The 20081-nt window shown below is 44.6% G+C and overlaps 2 protein-coding genes across 6 annotated transcripts in view; one reads left to right on the top strand and one right to left on the bottom strand.

Annotated features, from left to right (window-relative positions):
* PPID (peptidylprolyl isomerase D) overlaps nt 1-13683 on the top strand; it is a 34161-nt gene extending 20478 nt beyond the window's left edge. For both annotated transcript variants that reach the window (XM_085884595.1, XM_085884594.1), the window contains 4 exons: nt 2603-2750; nt 2848-2934; nt 3143-3185; nt 12646-13683. In XM_085884595.1, the coding sequence (XP_085740721.1) occupies nt 2603-2750; nt 2848-2934; nt 3143-3185; nt 12646-12734 (367 nt within the window). In that variant the 3' untranslated portion in view covers nt 12735-13683. The remainder of the gene's footprint in view (nt 1-2602; nt 2751-2847; nt 2935-3142; nt 3186-12645) is intronic.
* Nucleotides 12948-20081, bottom strand: part of RARS1 (arginyl-tRNA synthetase 1) — a 96112-nt gene continuing 88978 nt past the window's right edge. For all 4 annotated transcript variants that reach the window (XM_085884592.1, XM_085884593.1, XM_085884589.1 and 1 more), the window contains 2 exons: nt 15718-15841; nt 12948-13470 (listed from right to left, as the gene is read on the bottom strand). In XM_085884592.1, coding sequence (XP_085740718.1) covers nt 13361-13470; nt 15718-15841 — 234 coding nt within the window. In that variant the 3' untranslated portion in view covers nt 12948-13360. The remainder of the gene's footprint in view (nt 13471-15717; nt 15842-20081) is intronic.

Raw genomic sequence — 20081 nt, 5'->3', positions numbered from 1 at the left:
GAAGGCATATTTCAAAAATTTATTCCCCTCTGAAAACAATTTTTGGGGAAGCAAATTAATTGATGTCTTACCTGAATAAAAATGGTAATTTTGTGAAAAGTGACCATTTTCTTCTATAATTTTCCACAGGTGATCAAAATATGTTTACAAAGTTTCTTTGCAAACATGCAGAATTCTACTAATGTGTTAGTTTAAGAGTTACAGGAAGCAATATGTACAAAGTAACGTTACTTGAGAAAGCAATATATATATATATATATATATATATATATATATATATATATATATATATAATTTTTTTAAAAAAAATTGAGAACCCTAAATAATTCCCATACCCTAAAAACGATATCGGTTTGGAACAGAACATTTTGCGTAAATGTAGCTTAGTGTTATTGAAGGACGTGACATGATCCACACAATTGATAACATCCAAAACACCATCTTGTTCTCTTACCATCCTCTGGAGTCTTACCAATGTATGCTCCAGTAACCGATGCACTGCATTAATTTTGTCGGGGTAAAGTTTGAGTATCTTGACTGCCTTCCTTACATTAGAATATGAACAATGAGCTTGTTGTGTGAAACGTCTCAGATTTATCCGGGCTTGCTTCCATTCTTTCCCGCACTTCATTCACTTTCTCTGGTGTCATAACACTTGGCTGGTGCATGGGCTTTTTAACTTTTATGCAGCCTGTTTCTTTGAACTGCTTCACCAGTTCCCATATCACTGATTTTGAAAGTTTTGATCGAACGCCAAAGCAACCTTTTGAAAGCAATTTCACATTCGTTAAAGGATGCATTCTTGAGGTCACGTTCGACGAGAAACATGCATTCTTCCACAGTGAGCGCCAAGGTGTGACTCAGTGAAAACCATGAAACGTCACTGCCGGGTCACGTGATACCTGATAACTGTGAAGATCATGTTGCATCTTTCTGTAACATTAGGCTACACTTGAATTAAAGTGGTGGTGGTGGTCATATGGCAGCTTAGCTGCCACGGTAGCTATCATTTCTTGAAGCGTGACTGTCGCTGATGCAGTGCCCCTCTACCAGTACACACACTGGAACTGGTACTCATTTTGCCGACCTCGGAAGGATGACAGGCTGAGTCAACTCCCTGGTGTATTAATTCAGTGGCCGACGGGGCTTGAACTCAGGACCCCAGGATGTCAAGCTGCCACCCTAACCACTGAGCCAACACCAGGCTTGAATTAAAGTAAAATGATGCGACAAGACACTCAGGATTCAACAGCAACTTCAACGAGAGCAAAGTCGATGACGTGCCAGCGCAAATGCTCACACTTACCACCGAAAGCAAAGTTGAAAGATTGCAAAATGTTCCACCAGCAATGACCCAAATTCAAATTTTTAGTTCAAAAAAAAAAAAAATTAATCTTCTTTTTGAGCCTTGTGGCATCCTCACCCCCTGGGGCATAAACTGGGGATCAAATCCAAAAAATAGTTTCATATTTCATGCATCCTTCAATTTTGATTGCAGATACAAAGTTTCATTAAATAATCCTTGAAAATGTGCCCGTAATAGCACTTCCTTGGTATTTGACCTTTTGATCGAGACCCAGGGACCAAAAATGATGCTCTTACACCTTCTTCCCACATGGTGACTGGTGATCATAACTACCATATTTGGTGAATTTCTGCACAACCGTTAAGGAGATAGCATGAAAGGCAGACAGATGGAGTCAATTACCCCCCCCCCCCCACCATTATTTTTCAAAAAGCATAGGGATAAAATTATATTGTCGGATTGCCAACCCACCCCTTTTAGTAATCCTTGAACTGAACATTAGGAGATGAAAACTGGTGTATGGCTCATGGTACTAAATCAATCAAATAAGTTGGGCTCGTATCTGAGTGCCATGAAAATAATTGTGAAAGCTTGGCGTGCAGACTGCTGTACTGCATCACGTTGAATCTGAACCACATGACAGACCAAGCTGGAGAAGCGACCAGTATCAATGGAAGGTGTGCAAGCCCCAATCAGGATGTATAAATGGAGTATTCCAGCCATGGTGTCTCCTCAAAGGCACTCTAATAACACTCTAGTGACACTATAAAGAAAACCCATCTGTCTTTGTGTGTCCCAAGCTTCAACATCAATTTCTTCTACAAACGTCAGTCACACTTCTTCCTCTTGCTCCCATTGTGTCATGTATTCTATAGTAGAATTCTGCAGTGGCAATCCAGCGCATAACAACATACATAACTTTAAGAATATACTTACATTTGTAAGCTCATATACTGTACTTTGAACATTGCCAATAATATCAGTCGATGGTGAGCAAATCATTATCACTTTTAAAATACAGGTTTACATCTATCTTGACAACACTCCTGGTCGAGGCTCGTAAATAAAGTGATTTTGGGTTGTTTTAATATTCAGTAATTGCAAAGGCTGCCATTGTAGTTAATTTATGGATGCAAAGTTAAAATGCATACTTTATACCTGGTGGGGGGTGATGAGAAATTCTGCAATATTTCCATACGTAACAAAAAGATAGACTTTTGTGAAAACAATAAAATAACGTCATGTCTTATGTATTTAATTCTGCAGCCATTGTGTGTGTGTACATGTGGCCTGTAGCTATGTGAATGCTTCCCAAGAAGCTTGCAGCATTGATGCAGGGCAGGTCAGGCGACTCGACAGCACTGCACTGCCGTTACATTTAAATACTGCAGCCTGCAAACTTCAACTGAAGAACTGGTCAGCTGCTATCGAGGAATGCAATCAGGTGAGGATGATCTTGGAAGATGGATATTACCAACCAAATAATTGCATCCTTGAAGATCTGTAATCCAGTTTTCTGTTCCGACTACTTTGCACTATAGGCTTTGAGAATTGACAGCAGGAATACCAAAGCGATGTTTCGCAGGGCACAGGCATTGCAAGCATTGAAGGAGTTTACGAAAGCCCTGGTAATTTTATTTTTTTATTCTTCCCTACATTTAATAAAAAGCTTATTTTTTAGCACTCACACAACAGATTTATAAATTTCGCAGCAGTTTGAACGAAGGCATTTTGCTGCAATAACTGTTTACATGTCGTCCATAGGCAGGATACGATCAAAACTATGTAGTATTTCAAAAAAGAAAAACTTCTTACTGGTTGTTTTGTGCTCATCAGGATGACCTGTGCACAGCACAGAAGATTTCACCGGATGAGAAAGGTATGAAGAGCATGACAAAGCTGCCTTAATCAAATGATGTTATTTGTTCTCTCCACAATTTTTCTTCCATGTATATATGAAGAGTTTTGTTGTTCCCCCCCCCCCTCATTTATTGACCATTTCATTCAATGTTTGTTTTCCAATTTTACACTTTTTGTTTTTCAAAATTAAAATATGAGCGATTCAGTTGTTTGTCTTTTACCCCATGCGTGCGAAGCAAAGTGGGGTTAAGCAATTGGTTCACTCTGTCCATCTTTAGACGTCTGTCTATGATCAAGGAGGTATTTAATATCAATTGAATTTTATATTTTGAACAATGTAGAACATTAATTGGAACACGAACCTGCAGTTTAGTAGTACTTTGGCTCTGAATTTGGCAAATTGTAAGGAATGTTGTCCTGAGTACGCATGTGCAGAGAGGAGTTAGGTGATTTTTTTTTTTAACTCTGTCTACTGGCCTGGCAGTCAAACAAAATTTTAAATCATTCCAAACAGGGAACTTACTGTTTATAAGGATGTCATTAAGAACACATTTAACAGGCATGAAGAACTAGTGTAACATGGAAAATAATGTGGCATAAACGATGGTGCACCAATTGTGGTAAACTTCTGAAAAAAAAATATTCTGCAGCCTTTTAAAAAACCTTTTATTATATTTCAGTTGAATTGTATACTGGAGAACACAAATCATATGGTTGGCACTTCCAAAAAAAACTCCATTTTTGCAGTACTTGGACAAAATATGATATAATCAATTAAATTTTCCGTTCGTGCTCTCGGCGTTTGGGATTCTTTTGGTTCAGACAAAATGGCGGCTCACAGGGAATATAGATCATGCTCGGAAACGCAAAGCAAGAGTTAAAAAAAACCCTTCCATGTCCTTTTTCTCAAGACTGCATGGCGTAAAGTTCCTTGATCAATGTTCCGGATTTTTAGGCTACGGCTAGTTCTCTCAGGAGTCTCTGTGGACTTTCTCAAACTTAAGTTTCCGGTCATTATTTGTGACGTTTTAACTTTATTTTCTTTCTTACATGTTTACTGTGTGTTCTTAGTACGGTTTTGTTTCAAAAATTGTGCTATTTTGCGAGTTTTCGTCGATCTTGTCTTATCGGGTTTCCTTGAGGCCTACTTGTCTTTCTCTACTGGGTGAATGATCATTTTTATTTGTATTTTCTCCCTATCACCATCAGTCCATATTTCCCCCACTTTTCCTACTGCCCTCCATCTATCCCTCCCAACGACACCCTCTGTTCCTTGTCTTAAAATTAAAAAAAACAACAAAAACCGTTTCTCCCTCCATACCCATAAGTACTGATCCTTCTTCTCCTTCTTCTTCCTCCTCCAACCATCTTCCTTCTATTTGAGCTGACCCACTCACCATTACCTTCACGATTTCTTCCTCCAACCTTCCACTCCCTAATGTTACCTAATCTTCAAAAATCTATCATTTTTTCCCCCTTGTATCCTTTCTAACTATACACCTCCCAAAACCGTGTGTGTGTGTGTGTGTGTGTGTGTGTGTGTGTGTGTGTGTGTGTGTGTGTGTGTGTGTGTGTGTGTGTGTGTGTGTGTGTCATCCAGCAGCTTCACTCTGCATTTCCAAATTCACCATACACCTCCACGATTTTACTTCAACCTTTCCTTTTCCGAATCTTACGTAATCCTTCTTAAAAATAAAATAATAAAAAAAATTAACTTTTAACTATACACTTCCCATAACCACGTGTTTCTGCTGGAAGTGTTTCTACCCCCTGCGTTTGCCAATCCAAATTCACCTCACGATTTTTCATTATCGAATCGTATGCAATCTTTATCAAAAAGAATAATAATAAACGGTCTCTTGTAATGCTTCAACTTCCTCTTTCACACGCGTGGTTCTCAATACTGTATCATAGTTCACTACTCTTTTTCTAATTCAACAGACTGCTCTCAATTCGGCCTTTCCTTCATTCCTTTCTGTAAAAAATCCAACTGTTAGAACGTTTCTTCTCTCCATTCTCTTAATTTGCCTTTGTTGCATCCCTCAAGTAATGTATTTATATTAGTCAAATCTCTGAACTAAAAAAAAAAAAATTTAAACCCAGTTTGCAATGCATGTTTGTTTTCCATCAGTTGTACTTTTTTTCCAACTTCAGTACCAATTCACCCCTCTCACCCCTCCTTCTCACAGCAACCATCACACTCTTTCCCCTCACCTTTCTCAAAAACTCTCCCCTCACCATTCTCCCTCAACTCTCCCCACTCACCCTTCTCAAAGTTGACCCCTCACATCCACAAAGCTGCCTTCTTCCAATCCCCCTTCTCCTCCATCTCATCACTCAACCTCCTAAAATCCTCAACCGCCTTCTGTCCCTCTCATTACTCCCCACTGTACCTCAACCCAGCACCACAGAGCCTTTTCTCCTCCTCACCCGACCCTCACCCCAAGCTCTTCTGCAATCCCCTACACTCTTTCAACAACTCTCCTTACCCCCCCTCCGCCCCTCCTCCCTCATCCTTCCCTCCCCTGCACCCAAAGCCTCCTCCCCTCCCTCTTACTTAACAGTGTGGACCTCAAACGTACGGGGACTTCGCTCAAACCTGACAGATCCTTCCATACAGGTTGCCACTGACAAACCAGATTTCATCTGCCCAACAGAAACTTTCCTCCCTCAAGATATATCTGACTGCCAAGTATCTCTTCCTGGTTACTCCCTCCTCCGGTATGACAGACCTGAGCCTCGTCCTGGTAGAGGAGTTGCTCTCTTCATCAAAGACTCTATTCCTCACTCTCCATGCACTGCCCTCACTCCCCCACACCCCCAGGAATACCTCTGGCTACAGCTTCCCTCCACTCCCACCTCATGTTTTTGTGTGTGTGTTGTACCGTCCACCAAACAGTGATGACTCCATTTACACCTCACTATCAGAAAACATGGACCATCTTCTATCCTCTCATCCGAACTCTCCTCTTCATATGTGGTGACTTCAATTATCATCATGCCAGTTGGCTGAGTGTGAGTACCTCTCACCTGCCATGGTACTTCAGCAAAAGACTTCTGCGACTCAATCGATCAACTTCCCGAACCAGATCTCAACCAATGGTACTCCATCTCTTTTGGATCTGATTTTGACAAATTTCCCTGAAAATGTCTGCTGTTCTTCCTCCGCTCCAATAAGTTCTTCTGACAACGTGCTTGTCAAAGTGGACATCTCTCTGGCTATTATCAGAGATCGACCTCAGCGCCGTCAAAACTGGCATTTCACTCAGGCCGACTGGCAGAGTCTTCAAGCAGCCATCAAACTTCTAGACTGGTGTCCCATCGCTACTTTCTCTTACATCAACTTGTCTTGGGAATTCTTTCAGAGAAACTTGTTCTCTCATGCACAGATTTATCCCCTCATCTAGTTTTCCTACCCTTCATCCCGCCCATGGTTCACTGAAGCTTGTGGCGAGGCAGTTGGCCTGAAACATCTTGCCTTTGCCTCATGGAAAGAAAATCCAACTGAGGGGAATCTCAGTTCCTTCCACAAAGCTTGGAACAAGTGTGTATCTACCATCAGGAGAGCCAGAAAACAACAGCTTTCAAAGCTCAAGTCTGAACTCTCAAACCTCTCTCCTTCCTCCAAATCCTGGTGGCGTCTAATCAAATCTGTTTCTGGTGTTTGTTCCCTCTCCATGAACTCAAATGGCTGCACTGCTAACACCACACATGAAAAGGCTGAATGCCTAAACTCTGTTTGCATCTAAATCTCGTGTCCGAAACCCATCATTTTCTGTGTACCCACCTTACCCAGTCACACACAACTGTCCCTGGACTCTGTGTCCTTTTCTTCTGACAAAGTGGAGAGTTTGCTGTCAAACCTCAACTCAGATTCTGCAACCGGTCCAGACGGCATCAGCCCACATGTCTGAAAAACCTGCTCTTCTGTTCTTGCTCACCCTCTCTCTCTCTTCTATTCACCCTCTCATTTGCTCAGACATCTGCCATCTGCTTGGAAATCAGCAAACATTACCGCTCTGCATAAAAAAGGTGCAAAAACAGATCCCTGCAACGACAGACCAATTGGCCTGTTCCCAATCATCAGCAAGGTTATGGAATCCATCATCGCTTCAGACATTAAATCCTTTCTCTTCTCCAATGGCCTGATTTCCGATCATCAATTTGGTTTCAGACCAGGTCACTCTACCCTGAACATGCTGCTTATGCCCTCCCAACAATGGATGGAGGTCCTCAATGCCGGACATTAAATGTCCCTCGACATATCGCATGCTTTTGACACTGTCTGGCACCCTGCTCTACTCACCAAACTCTCTTCCTGTGGTATCCAAGGCCATCTCCACTCATGGCTCACAGACTTCCTTTCCTAGCACAGCCAACGTGTGTCCCTAAATGGAGTTCTTTCATCCCCTCTTCCTATCCAGGCTGGAGTTCCTTAAGGCAGCGTTCTGGGCCCTGTTCTTTTTCTGTTTTTCACCAATGATATCTCCGACTCTGGAAAATCCTCTTTATCTCTTTGCCGATGACTCCACCCTCTGCTGTACCATTTGTCGTCCCTCAGACCAGCAAGCAGCAGCCTCTTCACTCTTTGCAGATCTGGATAAAATCACAAACTGGTCCAACACGCGGAACATTTCTTTCAATCCTGACAAATCTCACACTCTCACTATGTCTCTCCAAAAGGCCCGTTGAGAAACCCACCCCATCATCTACTTTCTCAACAATCCTTGGGAAAAAGTCCTTTCGTTCAAGCTTCTGGGTCTCACTGTCTGTTATGATCTTTCCTGGGAAAGCCACATTTTTAACCTGGCCTCCAAAGCCAGTCGCCGATTGGGAATCCTCCGTTGTGCAAAGTCCTTCCTCGGCCCACCTGAGCTCCTGACCATATACAAAGCTTTCGTCCGCAGCCTGATGGAATACTGCTCTCCCCTCTGGGCTGGTGTTCCTGCCCCTCACCTTTCTGGGCTTCACACTGTGGAAACCAAGGCATTTAGGGTCATTGATATCTCCCATGGTGAGGCCTGTCTTTGGGCCTCTCACTCTCTCACCACAGGCATGTCAGTGGTCTGTATTTCTTCCAGCGTCTCCTCTGGTCTCGCCGCTCCCTGTTGTCTGCAATATGTCATCCCCCCTCCCTCCCCCATATTTCCGCAGAGCGCTCAAGGTCCGCCAGAACCCCATTCTGGTAAAACTACCAAAATCACGAATCATTGCTCACCTTCACTCTTTCATTCCTCTTTTTTCACACCTTTGGAATAAACTCCCACTCTCTAAAATCCCATTCTTCCCTCCAGGTCTTCAAAACAACAGTTCACTACCACCTCTTATCTTTTCTTCCCCTGTTAATCCACCCCAAACCCACCTCCTTCAAATTCCCTGCCTTCCTTCCCGAAAGTTCCCTGTTGTGTAAGATCCTGAAAGTCCCTGTGGTGTCCATTTTGTTTACCCCGTGTTCCCCACCCCATCCCTCTCCCTTCCACAGATCTCCTAATGTCTCTGTTCCCCACTGTTTTGTCTTTCCCTCTCCCGCACATCTCCTGCCCCCCCTTGTTGTGCGTTGTGTGTTAGCTCTCATACGAGCCTCGACAATGTATCCAAAAAAAAAGTTTTATAAACTCTCCAGTTTGAGCTTTACTGGTTTGCTTACATCATGGACTCACTGAAATCAAAACTTTAAAGATACATTTTAAGAACAGAGTAAATGGAAGAAGAATTTTCTTTTTTTTTTGTAAAAAGTCATCCTGGATTGCAAACACCGTTATAGTGCGGGACTTGTACATTGGATAAATCACCTTTTGCACAAACGTGTTAAATAAAGCGTTCCTTTAAAACACTGGTTATCAACCTTACAGCAGACCACCATGATCACTTCTTTATTTTTTTTTTGCCTCAACCAGGCGGCAGCCAGACTGGGGCCTTATATTTTGGGTCTCGTCTGTCCGGAGTCTTGACTGAAAACTGACTGGACGCATTTTTCATATTTGGCACATGAATGCAGTAATATCTGGGCATGAGGCACTTCATATAATTTTGGGATCAGAGCCAATTTGGAACTTTAGATATTTTAAAAAAAATTGCATGAGAGAAAAGGTCAGGATTGTATGTTTTCTGGAACCATTATTTATTCATACACACTTTAACATCACTAGCAACACATAACTGAATTACTTGTTGATGTACCTTTTACCATTCTACAAACTACATACCACCTTCAATCATTACCCCACTTGGATGAAGTGAAAAGCGGGGTTTAGCATTCAGTTCGCTGTCTGTCTATCTGCCTGTCTGTCTGCAGACGTCGGTCTATGATCGAGGAACAACTTGATTTTGATTGAAATGTTATATTTTGAATAATCTCGAACACAAATGGGAACATGAATGGGACCATGGACCTGCAGTTCGCAACACTTTCAAATTTGCTGCTCGTGCTCAGCATTGTGGAATATTGAGATTCAGACAAAATGGCGGCTCATAGGAAATATAGATTGTGCTCAGAAACGCAAGGCAAGAGTTTAAAAGACCCATCCCATGTCCTTTTTCTTTAGATTGCATGGAGTAAGGTGTTCTCTGAACTCTCCAGTTTATTTGTGTGCTTATTTCGTTAAAATGTAAAATCTACACGTCACATTTTAAGGTGTGGTTTGGGGCTGTGTCCTCAATTGAGGAATTTTAGTCATTATTTTTACAACATACATACCTGATTATATATATATATATATATTTTTTTTTTTAACATACAATTGAATACGTTTGTGAAGTTTTACTCTCACCATCCCCAGATGCAAACTGCATATTTTGAACAGGAAAATTTGTTGATGCATGATTATACATCAATCCATGAAAATCAAATGCCACAAAAAATTGCTTCCTGTGCTTTTTTTGTTGTTGCTTTTGTTGTGCCTGAATCCAGCTTGTACAACAACCAAGTTCCCCACTACTTATATTTGTCTCCACACTGCATATACCCAACCCCCAAATGGTCATAAAACCTCTTACAAAATAATGACAATGCGAAAAGATGGACTCCTCGTCTGATTCTTCAAAATCCAATAGAATTGATAACATCGAGTAATTTGTTTTCAAAAAGACTGCAGAAGGTGCCAAAAAACAAGAGGTGTACTTTTTCCTGAAATGAAGATTGCTCATACAGTTAAGGTGTATGTAAATTCTTGTGGGCGGAGTTGTGATGAAGTATACCCTGAGACTGCTCAGAGACAGGCAACTGGTACCTAGTAAAGGGGTTGGCAGGATGGCCGAGAAAAGGTTTGCACACTCGCCTCTAAGCAATGGATCTTGATTGAAATCTCAATCTTCAAACCTGGGTTTGAATCCCGACAGCTATAAACTGCCATCCTGGTGCTTCACAGGCAGGATGATTCATCAATGTTTGTGCCGTTCTTTGGATGGACGTGGCATCACATCTGCCAGCATTAGTTGGTGGATGTTAAAGATCCCACACGAAGAGTAGGCGAGCTATCGCCGGCACCCTGGCCAAATTCCTGCTCTAACCGACAGAGGGCATTGCGTCAGCCATAACGCTACCCCATAGCCTTGTACTGCATATTGTTACGGCTGTGGAAATTCGCATTACACCATGAAGGGCCCGCAGGTGAGATAATTCTAAGTACATGTGTAGTTGGCCCCAAACCCGTTGTTTCGAGGGAATTTATGTGATTCATTCGGGCTGCGACGCTTTGAGATAGCCATTTTTCTGTTCTATCTTTATTTTGAACCAACCACGTCTCAACCGCCATAACCATCAACCCACCACCGATAAACCCTCCACCACCCTCACCTCTCTCCTTCTACGGCCATTCCCGCACCACCTGTGAATACTGAGCATCGGGCTGTCTTGGGCTCGTTCAACGATACGCACCGAGTCGCGAGTGCAAATAGCGGCCTTTCCGAGGGAGAATTTGGATCAAGAACGCTGCACGCCCACTTCTGATCCGTCCAATTAGCAAGCGCGGAGCGGCTTGGCCCCGCCTCCAGGCACGTCTGTGTGAAATCCATATATGCAAATTCTAGGATCAGGGGAGGTTCACGCCCACTTTTCCTCCGTCCAATTGGCGAGCGTGGCTCCGCCCCCGAGGTCATTCTGATCCGGAAATTTGCATATTGTTTCTCCTGCCGGCCTATAAAACGGCGAGCGCAAGGCGAATAGGAAGAGTCAGTTTTTGGTTGGAGAGCAGAGCGTGGCAGCGGCAGAGCGTGGCAGAGAGTGGAGTCGGGTGGCGAAGGCATCGAGTTGGGTTCTGCAGTCGGCCGAGGGGAGTTGTGGGAAAAGACCAAGGAGCTCGGGTCCGAGGCGAGAAGGACGGCGGTCGGCGACGAGGTCGCGGTGGGAGATCGCTCGTCGCGGGACCCAAGCCAGCCAGCCATTCTCCCTCTCCCAGGGCATCAACAATTCCCCCTTTTCCCCCACGCTGAGATAGTGCAACAAAGGGGGCCCCGTTCCCACCCCACTCCAAACGTCGTGCCAACGAAACCCGCGAAGGAGCACGGAGTCGGGGCACAGCCACGCGGCCACATCTGCGGCTCGTCCGCCAACGCGTCACGAGGACGCGGGTAGGACCCACCCGGTCTCGCGGACCTGGCCGCTCCTTCAGTTCCCGCGCACATATTGGCCTACAGGCCCGTCTGCCCCCTTGTCTATGAGGGTGGCTTCTTTCCTTTGCTTTTGAGTAAATGTGTGTTGGCGCCGTCTGTAAAGTAGAACTGTATAAGTGTTGCCGTGTGTACACGTATTCGGTCGTAACTCTGCGTCATTGTTTCTTTTGTTTTACTGCTATAGGTGCATTTTGACTGTTTGGCTGTATATGTGTGCTTTTCGTGTGTCGCGTAATAAATGTGCATTGTGTGAACTGTTTTGCCGTTTCGCTTCGTCTTTTCTTTATTGACCCTCCATCCTGCTTCACGTAAAGGGTTCGTAGTGGGCTTAATACGCCCGATAATTAATCGGAACCGTCGAGGCCGACGATAATACCGCTCGGTTATCCCGATAGCACGGAACAGACCGCTTAAGCGGTTAGTGTCCAGAGTCGGCCTGCGGCGAGGTACGGTCGACCATCCGCGCAGGTACTTAGGTAGATCGAATTTGGCGAGCAACCCTATCCTGCGCGGGTGGGCAATTGGCACGGTCGTGGTGGGGTTAAACCCCCACCCGTGACTAGCTCCCGGCGTTGTTCCGAGAGGGTTACGACAGAATTGTCCATTCAGGTGGGCGAGGCGGCCGCCATTCGAGTCGGGTGGCCGATCGCACGCCGGCGGGCGCGAATTCGCAACAATATGAAAGATGATATCCAGTAGAATTGTGACAGTTAAAAAAATTTTTTTGAAGAACCTGATGTTGATCTGTTCATTATGTGGAGTTTTTCCTATTGACATTCATTTATTGGCTAAATTTCTGCTGCCATTTCATATTGCTGGATTAAACCATTGACAGAGAAATTAATTCCGATGTCTTTTTCTCTCAACAGCCATCACCAAGGAGATTGAACGAGTGAGGTACATGAGGAAAGCAGAAACTGCGAGGGAGAAGAAAGCATATGCAAAAATGTTTAGCTGAGATTACTGTGGCAGACGGATTCTGCAACCAGACATTGTACTCACAGCTGGATCAATGTCAGTGTTTTCCTGTATCCTACCACCTGACCTAAATTCTTTCCTCCTCCCAATGCTTCCCTGACGAAGCTCAACCCTAATATTTGAAAATTATGGCATCAGTCTTGTATTGGAATGGGTGCTGATGTAAGGGGAAAATAAACAGCTTGATGGAAAGTAGTTTCAAATTAATTTTTTTTTCCCCCCCATGGTTTATTGTTTCCCTTGCTTCATATCAGAAATATATCCCCAATGCATGTTAAATTGCTAAACATTTTTTTTCATTTTCTGGTTTGATCTCAAATGCTTTGTTCTTTATCCAAAAGGTTGAGGCTTCTCAAACATGTCATAATGCATACTAGAAGCATTCACTAAAGTTTCCAAAGGTTTGAATGAATTTGCCTTAAACAAGTACTTGCAGACTTTAATAAAATGCCCATTCTGTTTATACACCAGCTCAAAGTACTTCGAAATAAAGATAAGAAAGGGAGGGGGTTATTTGGATAAGCCCCACACACACACCCAAGGTTCTACCTGATTAGTGTATGTAAACGCCCAAAGAGAATGAGATTCCTTCACCATGTCTATCAATCACATGCGTTCTGTGGGTGTCAGGCCCAGGATATGGAAACCTTGTGCCATAACCATGGCTGTGGCTTTGCACAGCAACAGCCGTGACGTGTTCACCTTGATCACTTCACCTGGACAGCAACACATAAGGAGGGAAGGAATATGATAAAATTCATTTATTTCACTTGGGTATTTACTAGCGATGGGAGCAATTTCAAACCTTAATGCGTTTTATAGTATGGTATTAAAAGGTTCTTCTTAATCTCTGCAGAGACAACCTTGGTCTTTACAAACATGTAATTGCAGGGATAATTTTATTCAATAAATGCAATAAAACCATACAATTGCCATCATTACTTTTGAAAGGTCCAGGTTAATGTCCACAAGTCTATCGGATCTTTTGGGTCCTCGGGGTCATTTGGATCTTGGGAACTTTTGGGACTAATTATAATGAATGAATAGATGTCCTTAATTAAGACAAAAAGTATGCCTCACATGCACACACACACACACACACACACACACACACACACACACACACACACACACACACACACACACACCTCATCCATTTATGAGATAGAGAGGGAAAGAGTGGGGCTTGGTAAGAAATGTCCAAACATCATGTGTACGTAGAATTGAAAATTGCTTGCAAGTTAATGGCCAACAATTCAAACTTTTACTGGCATTTACTCCATCAGTGTTAATCTCACATGGTAAAAGATTTGTACATCTTAGCCTTGTATTGAGGACATGTGTATGGAGAAAAATTGTTCTACGTTTGTGCATTGCTGGGATACAGTATTGCAACCTGAAGTAGTTGGAGAGGTTGTTTGTGTAATAGTGCTCTCCCATTTATGAAACCAGGTAATGCCAGGTGAGTGAGGATTGGCTTTGTGTTGAGCACATCGGCTGGTCGGAATAGTTATTGTTGGACACGGAACTTTTTTTGTTGTTGTTGCACTTTTTCTTTTTTGGGACTTATTTTGTTGGAGCATTGTTGGATTTCTCTGGGAGGAAGGATGAAGACATTCAGATGGAAAGAGCCAGGATTCGCCAATAGCTTCACGCTGAGTGCCATGGCAGGATTGGGTGGCAAAGGACTACCACAAGTATTGTGAATATTGATTGGTGAGGGGAAGGGGTGCTCTGTTAGAGGTTCCGACTCCACGCCACTGGTTCCCACTCCCAAACAAGCTCAGTAAAAGTTCATCCTGCCAACAAACCATTCCCCAGCCCACTGGGTCCCACAGCATCCCATCTCACTTATCTGGTTCTTTGTTCTGTTGGAATGCTCATAATCTATTTACTTGGGTAGAAAGCTAATAATTGATTTACTTGGAACAATAATTTGTGTCTGTTCAATCATAAATATGCCTGTTTTAAAAGCCTATCTTTCCAAGAGGGAAGAGGAAGAAGTAAGACTTGGAGCTTCATTGGAGTGGTTCCAACAGTACGATTAGCAGGAACCCTTCGGAAGAAAGCATGATGGACACGGAAGGAGCACACAAAATTATACATGTTGTATATTATTTCCGAGTTTGTGGTTTCGTGTCGCGCTATCTTCGACTTTGTTCTGCGCTCGAGTAACGTGATATTCGGCTTACATTATCTCAAAGACCATATGAGGTGCATGGTACAAAAAAAAAGCAAATAAAATGATTCTGAAACAGTGAAATCGTATTCCACTTACTGCATTAAAGTAAAATTACTACTGATACTCTGCATCAGTTCCTTTCTCAAACACACCCACCCCAACATGTTGCGCAGAGCGCGGGTTATGCTAGTCGTAATAATTCTTGAGTCAATTGAAAAATATATCGTAGTAAACAGGAGCACACAAACAACAACGTGTTGTAAAAGTTTCTTTTTCATGTTTCACTTCATTTTACATCCTTGATGAGCCTCAGCTGGAAATGCAAAATGTTTCTGAAGTGCAACATGCTGTCTTGATTAAACCCATCAGCAAAGCGACATCTCGGCAGGCACAGCTAGTATATACCGAATAAAACAAACGCTTCGTGCAACATCCAACTCATTCCATTGTGATAGTTCAAATTTTAGTTCATACTTCCAACAATTACTGTCAATTTAGTAAAACAGTAATCTATAAAATAGAAAGAAAATTGCTCCATCATGGCCAAGATTTTGATTTTATTCCCCATGTACATTTTGTTGCTTGCAGTGAGTTTTGATTGTATCCAAATATAGTATTTTCCTTACTATTCAATGCAGGGTCCATCTCTCATAATTTGGGAAAGTTTAATAGCTGTAAAAACAATTATGCTTCCATCATCTTTTATTGAACCTGGTAAAAGGAGGTTTCATACAGGGTGCCTACCATAAGAGGGAGCTGAATGAGCTTTTGTTGTACTCACCAGTTGTGCGATCTTTCTCGACACAGTAGCAAGCATCGTAGAATTCGGTAAAAGTTGTAGCCATTTCATAGAGGAAGTCACATAGAGTGTGGGGAAGCAATTCTGCAATCAGCTTCTCTATAACCTAGCAGATTCAGAAACAGGGGTAAGTAGGGGTGATTTAATTTTTTTTTTAACAAAGACTGAATGATGATTGGCAATATAGTTTTGAAGAAGGGACTGCTTTGACAAGGCTATAAAGCACAATGTTCAATGAAGATATTGAAAAAAAAGAAGAGACAGTTCTATACCCTGTGTGTCCTGGCACCCTGTGCATAAAAACAGATCATTGATACTCACGTGGAGTGGAAGTCAGTGATGCAGCAGACATCATTTTGTTAATTTCACAGTACTGTATAATATATATATATATATATATATATATATATATATATATATATATATATATAAAATTGTTGCAGTTCTGGAAACCGCATCCCTCCAATACCAATAGCAGCTAACATACAGTGGTCCCCAATCAGTTATTTAATTATTTCATTAATGTACGTTCAGATAGTCCCTTCCTTCTTGTCTAGTGGGTTGAACGGGACAGTGTGGTGTAAATCTCATAGTTCGGTCTGATTAAACCTCTGAACTTCTTTCCAACCATTTCTTTTTTGCTATTCCTGAGGTAAGTCCAAGCAAGGAGTCATGAGGCCAGCAGGCACCCCATTGGTAAAAACCACAGCCATGCCTTCACGTAAGAATGTGTCCTCACAGAAGACCAAGGGAAGCAGTAGAAGCCAACAATAAACACCAATGCTGCCCAGAGCGCGTGCTTTACAGCGATGGCCCCACACCCACTGTTCAGGCAATCAGAGGCATAACCAACACACCAAATGCTAACATACATTATGCGTGCGGCGCACTCTTCTTCAATCCAAATCTCCAGTAATAAATATCTCTGTCCCCTTTTTAATCCGAATCTCCATCTAATAATTATATCCAACCCTTTCCCTCAATTTCCTGACAGATCAGGGTTGGTACCGTGCACACGACACCACCTTTGATAAATGGCCACGTGCTTAATGGCAGACCCGCGCACACTGTACGGGGCATGCTCGATTGCGGGCGGACCCGCACGCAGACCACGTGTACAAAGGCGGACTCGCACACACTGTACAGGGCATGCTCGATGGTAGGCGGACCCGAGCGCTGACCACGTGTACAATGCGGACTTGCGCGCAGCCCGTTATACTTTATCATCGTACGGAACGGGGCACGAATAACACGCATCATTGGTTGGGTCTGCACATGGGGTTACAATAATGTCTTATCGTCGGTCTTCGCTTGCCACGATGGCCACAAATGTCTCCCGCGGACGGCAGGCATCCTCTCGCACCTTGGCTTCGATGCAGCTGCCACCAGGCAGACATGCTGTGTGGCCGGATCGCTCGGGCCGCGTGGCGCACAACGGAGCAGGTATATTGAGCAGCACCAACCGTGGGTCACCAGGGCACGGCACAGAGTTCGGTGCAAGGCGATTCATATCACGGTGCTCAGAGCAAGACGGTTCCGCAGCTTTGAACCATCTGGCCGGAAGTAAAGTGGAGCCGCTTCCGGTCATGGTGGCCAGCCCGTGTGCTGGCCGGGGCCCAATCAGAGTGCCCGATACGGATGACGACATCGCTTCGGGTCATCACCCCCGCCCGCTCCACGGGATCTATAAAAGGACGGGTCGCGGAGCCACTAGCTGTGTCGTTCCTGTCTTCTTTTCTGTCGGCTTGTTCTCTCTGGCTTGGAATCGACAACCTCCCCATTCACCTGCTGACTCTGCCTTCTTCACCACCTTGCTTCGGACTCCACCTCTCCACACCCATTGACTTCTGACTCCACCCAAGTCCCTCCCTTCACACCCGACGGTCACGTTTCACTCTCTGGACCAACGCTAGCTGCATGAAGCAAGAGATGACACACCAGCTGTCAGGGAGGTATTGCCCAGTGGAGCATCCCCCCAAAACGTACTGGTGGTGCGGTCGGGCAATCGTGCAAGGTATTGAGAGACAGTTAGCCTCATCTCCTCTCCCTCTTCATCGGTGTGTGTGTGTGTGTGTGTATGTGTGTATATGTGTGTGAGTGTGTGTGTGTGTGTGTGTGTGTGTGTGTGTGTGTGTGTGTGTGTGTGTGTGTGTGTGTGTGTGTGTGTGTGTGTGTGTGTGAGATGGCGCCTGTCCTCGCTTAAGTTAGCATTGTACAATAATTATATTGGGATAATTCTGCTCTGTGTCTGCTTTTGTAAGTTGCTTGTATATTGCCACACCTTTCACATTTCTTCCTATTCCTGCTTCAGACAACAATAAACAACATTCACCATGCCACATATCTTTTCTCGCCTGCCTGTTAATAAATCCTTTGTAGAAATGTTCCCAGCTCATTTTTGTCTGTTCTTTCATTGATCCACCATGGTCCGTATCCTAACTTAGCCGGGACTTTATTCCCAATGATCCCTTCCTTTTAGTCGGTACGTCCTTGGCAGTGTCGCTCGGCTGCATCCGATCCGATAAAGTGATCTGGTTCGGACAAGGCGTAGTGAGGGCGTGTCCCCCGGTAATTAGGTCACGTGATTAATTAGCTAACTTCATTAACCCATAGACGGGAGGCCCCGAGGTCACGTGGTTGAGATATTGGCGCTCACGGTCGGTTAGCGACCTGCCGCGTCACGGAATTATCTGTGTGCGATGGCCTGCAATTCCGGGAAGTCTGGTGGGAACCCGAGATAGCTTACCCCCCCCCCCCCCGGTGGTCTTCTCACCCAATCCCCGGCCCGCAACAATATATATGTATTGTTACGGCTCGAGGAACCGTATGCATACAACAGACAGTTGTCCCGAAGTTAGTTATGCCATTAGTATATGTGCAGATAGATCCCTCCCTTGTGTGTCGTGGGAAGCAAAAAGGGGTGCGTTGCGATGTTTTTTAGTTAGATTAATCAATCATTTTCTCCCCTTTTATTTTATTTCCCCTGTTGTTGGAGCTGCAGTATCTTCCTCTCGCTTGCAACTCTCGTTTGGGCTGGACAAGCGCTTCACCGCCGACTCGCCTAACCAGAGACTCGTATTTTTAGAGGCAAAATCTTGCAGTAGTTCCTTCTTGGCGGGTCCAGACACTCGTAGAGTGGGTGGGCTTGCCGGTCTGGCCAAAACCTCGCCCAGAAAGGGCGGACCCCATGAAGGCCCTGTCCAATCGGGACGGACGATGACGTCAGCTTCGCCAAGGCCCCTCCCCGCCCAGGGGGATCTATAAAGTACGAAGCGATCCTCAGAGTAGGGTTGGAGTGGTTGAGTTGGTGGAATGGTCTTGAGTAAGAAAGAAGGAAGGTCGTTGGTTCTTTGGTGGTCGGAGAGTTTGGTGGGTTAGTTGGCGTTGTTGCGAAGTGTCCACCCACATCTCGCCTCGGCGGCCTGCGCTCTCCACTCAAGCTCCTTCACGGACACGAACTCCACACGTACGGTGGTGGCTGAACAACTCAATCTTTGTCAGGTGCCGCACTATGGAGCATCCCTTCCCCCGAAACTCTCAGGTACCAAGAACTGCAACCTCAGCTCCCTCCCTTCCTGCAAAAGTTCCCCTTTTCTTTTAATTGGGTTTATTTTGTCTGAGTGTGTGTCTTGGTGTGTGGCGTCTGTCTTATGAGTAACATGCATAAGTTCTTTGATTATTGGAATTCTTGCTTTTATTATTCTCGCGTTAAGCCGCTTTCACACCTTCGATTTAGCCAGCGTATGCCGACGTATGAAAAATTTGTCTAAAACGCTGGCACACGTCAAATACGTTATGGGTAAGTTTTGTATACGTTAAGAGCACGCTGAAGCACACTGGCATACGTCGTAGTACGCCGAGCTCGTCGACAAATTTTAACATGCTCAAAATTTTTCAACGTATGCCAGCGTATGACTCACACGTTCCGCATACGCTGGCCATAAGTTGTAGGCACATTATGCGATCGTTGACACATGTCGACACACGTTACTCTGTCTCCCCCCTCCCTCCACCCTCTCTCTCTCCCCTCCCTCCCTCCACCCTCTGTCTCCCCCTCCCCCCTCCGTCTCCCCCTCCCCCTCCGTCTCCCCCTCCCCTTCCGTCTCCCCTCCCCCTCCGTCTCCCCTCCCCCTCCGTCTCCCCCTCCCCTCCGTCTCCCCCTCCCCTCCCCCTCCGTCTCCCTCTCCCCCTCCACCCTCTCTATCCCCCTCCCCTCCCTCCACCCTCTCTCTCCCCTCCCTCCACACTCTCTCTCCCCTCCCTCCACCCTCTCTCTCCCTCCCTCCACCCTCCCTCTCCCCTCCCTCCACCCTATCTCTCCCCCTCCCTCTCCCCTTTCCCCCTCC

The sequence above is a fragment of the Eptatretus burgeri genome, chromosome 6 (genome assembly GCF_056783735.1).
Source record: "Eptatretus burgeri isolate ZD-2024b chromosome 6, Ebu_testis_v1, whole genome shotgun sequence".
NCBI classification, from domain to species: Eukaryota; Metazoa; Chordata; class Myxini; order Myxiniformes; family Myxinidae; genus Eptatretus; species Eptatretus burgeri.
Note: the sequence above shows the minus strand (reverse complement) of the source record. Positions and strands in the feature narration are given on the sequence as shown.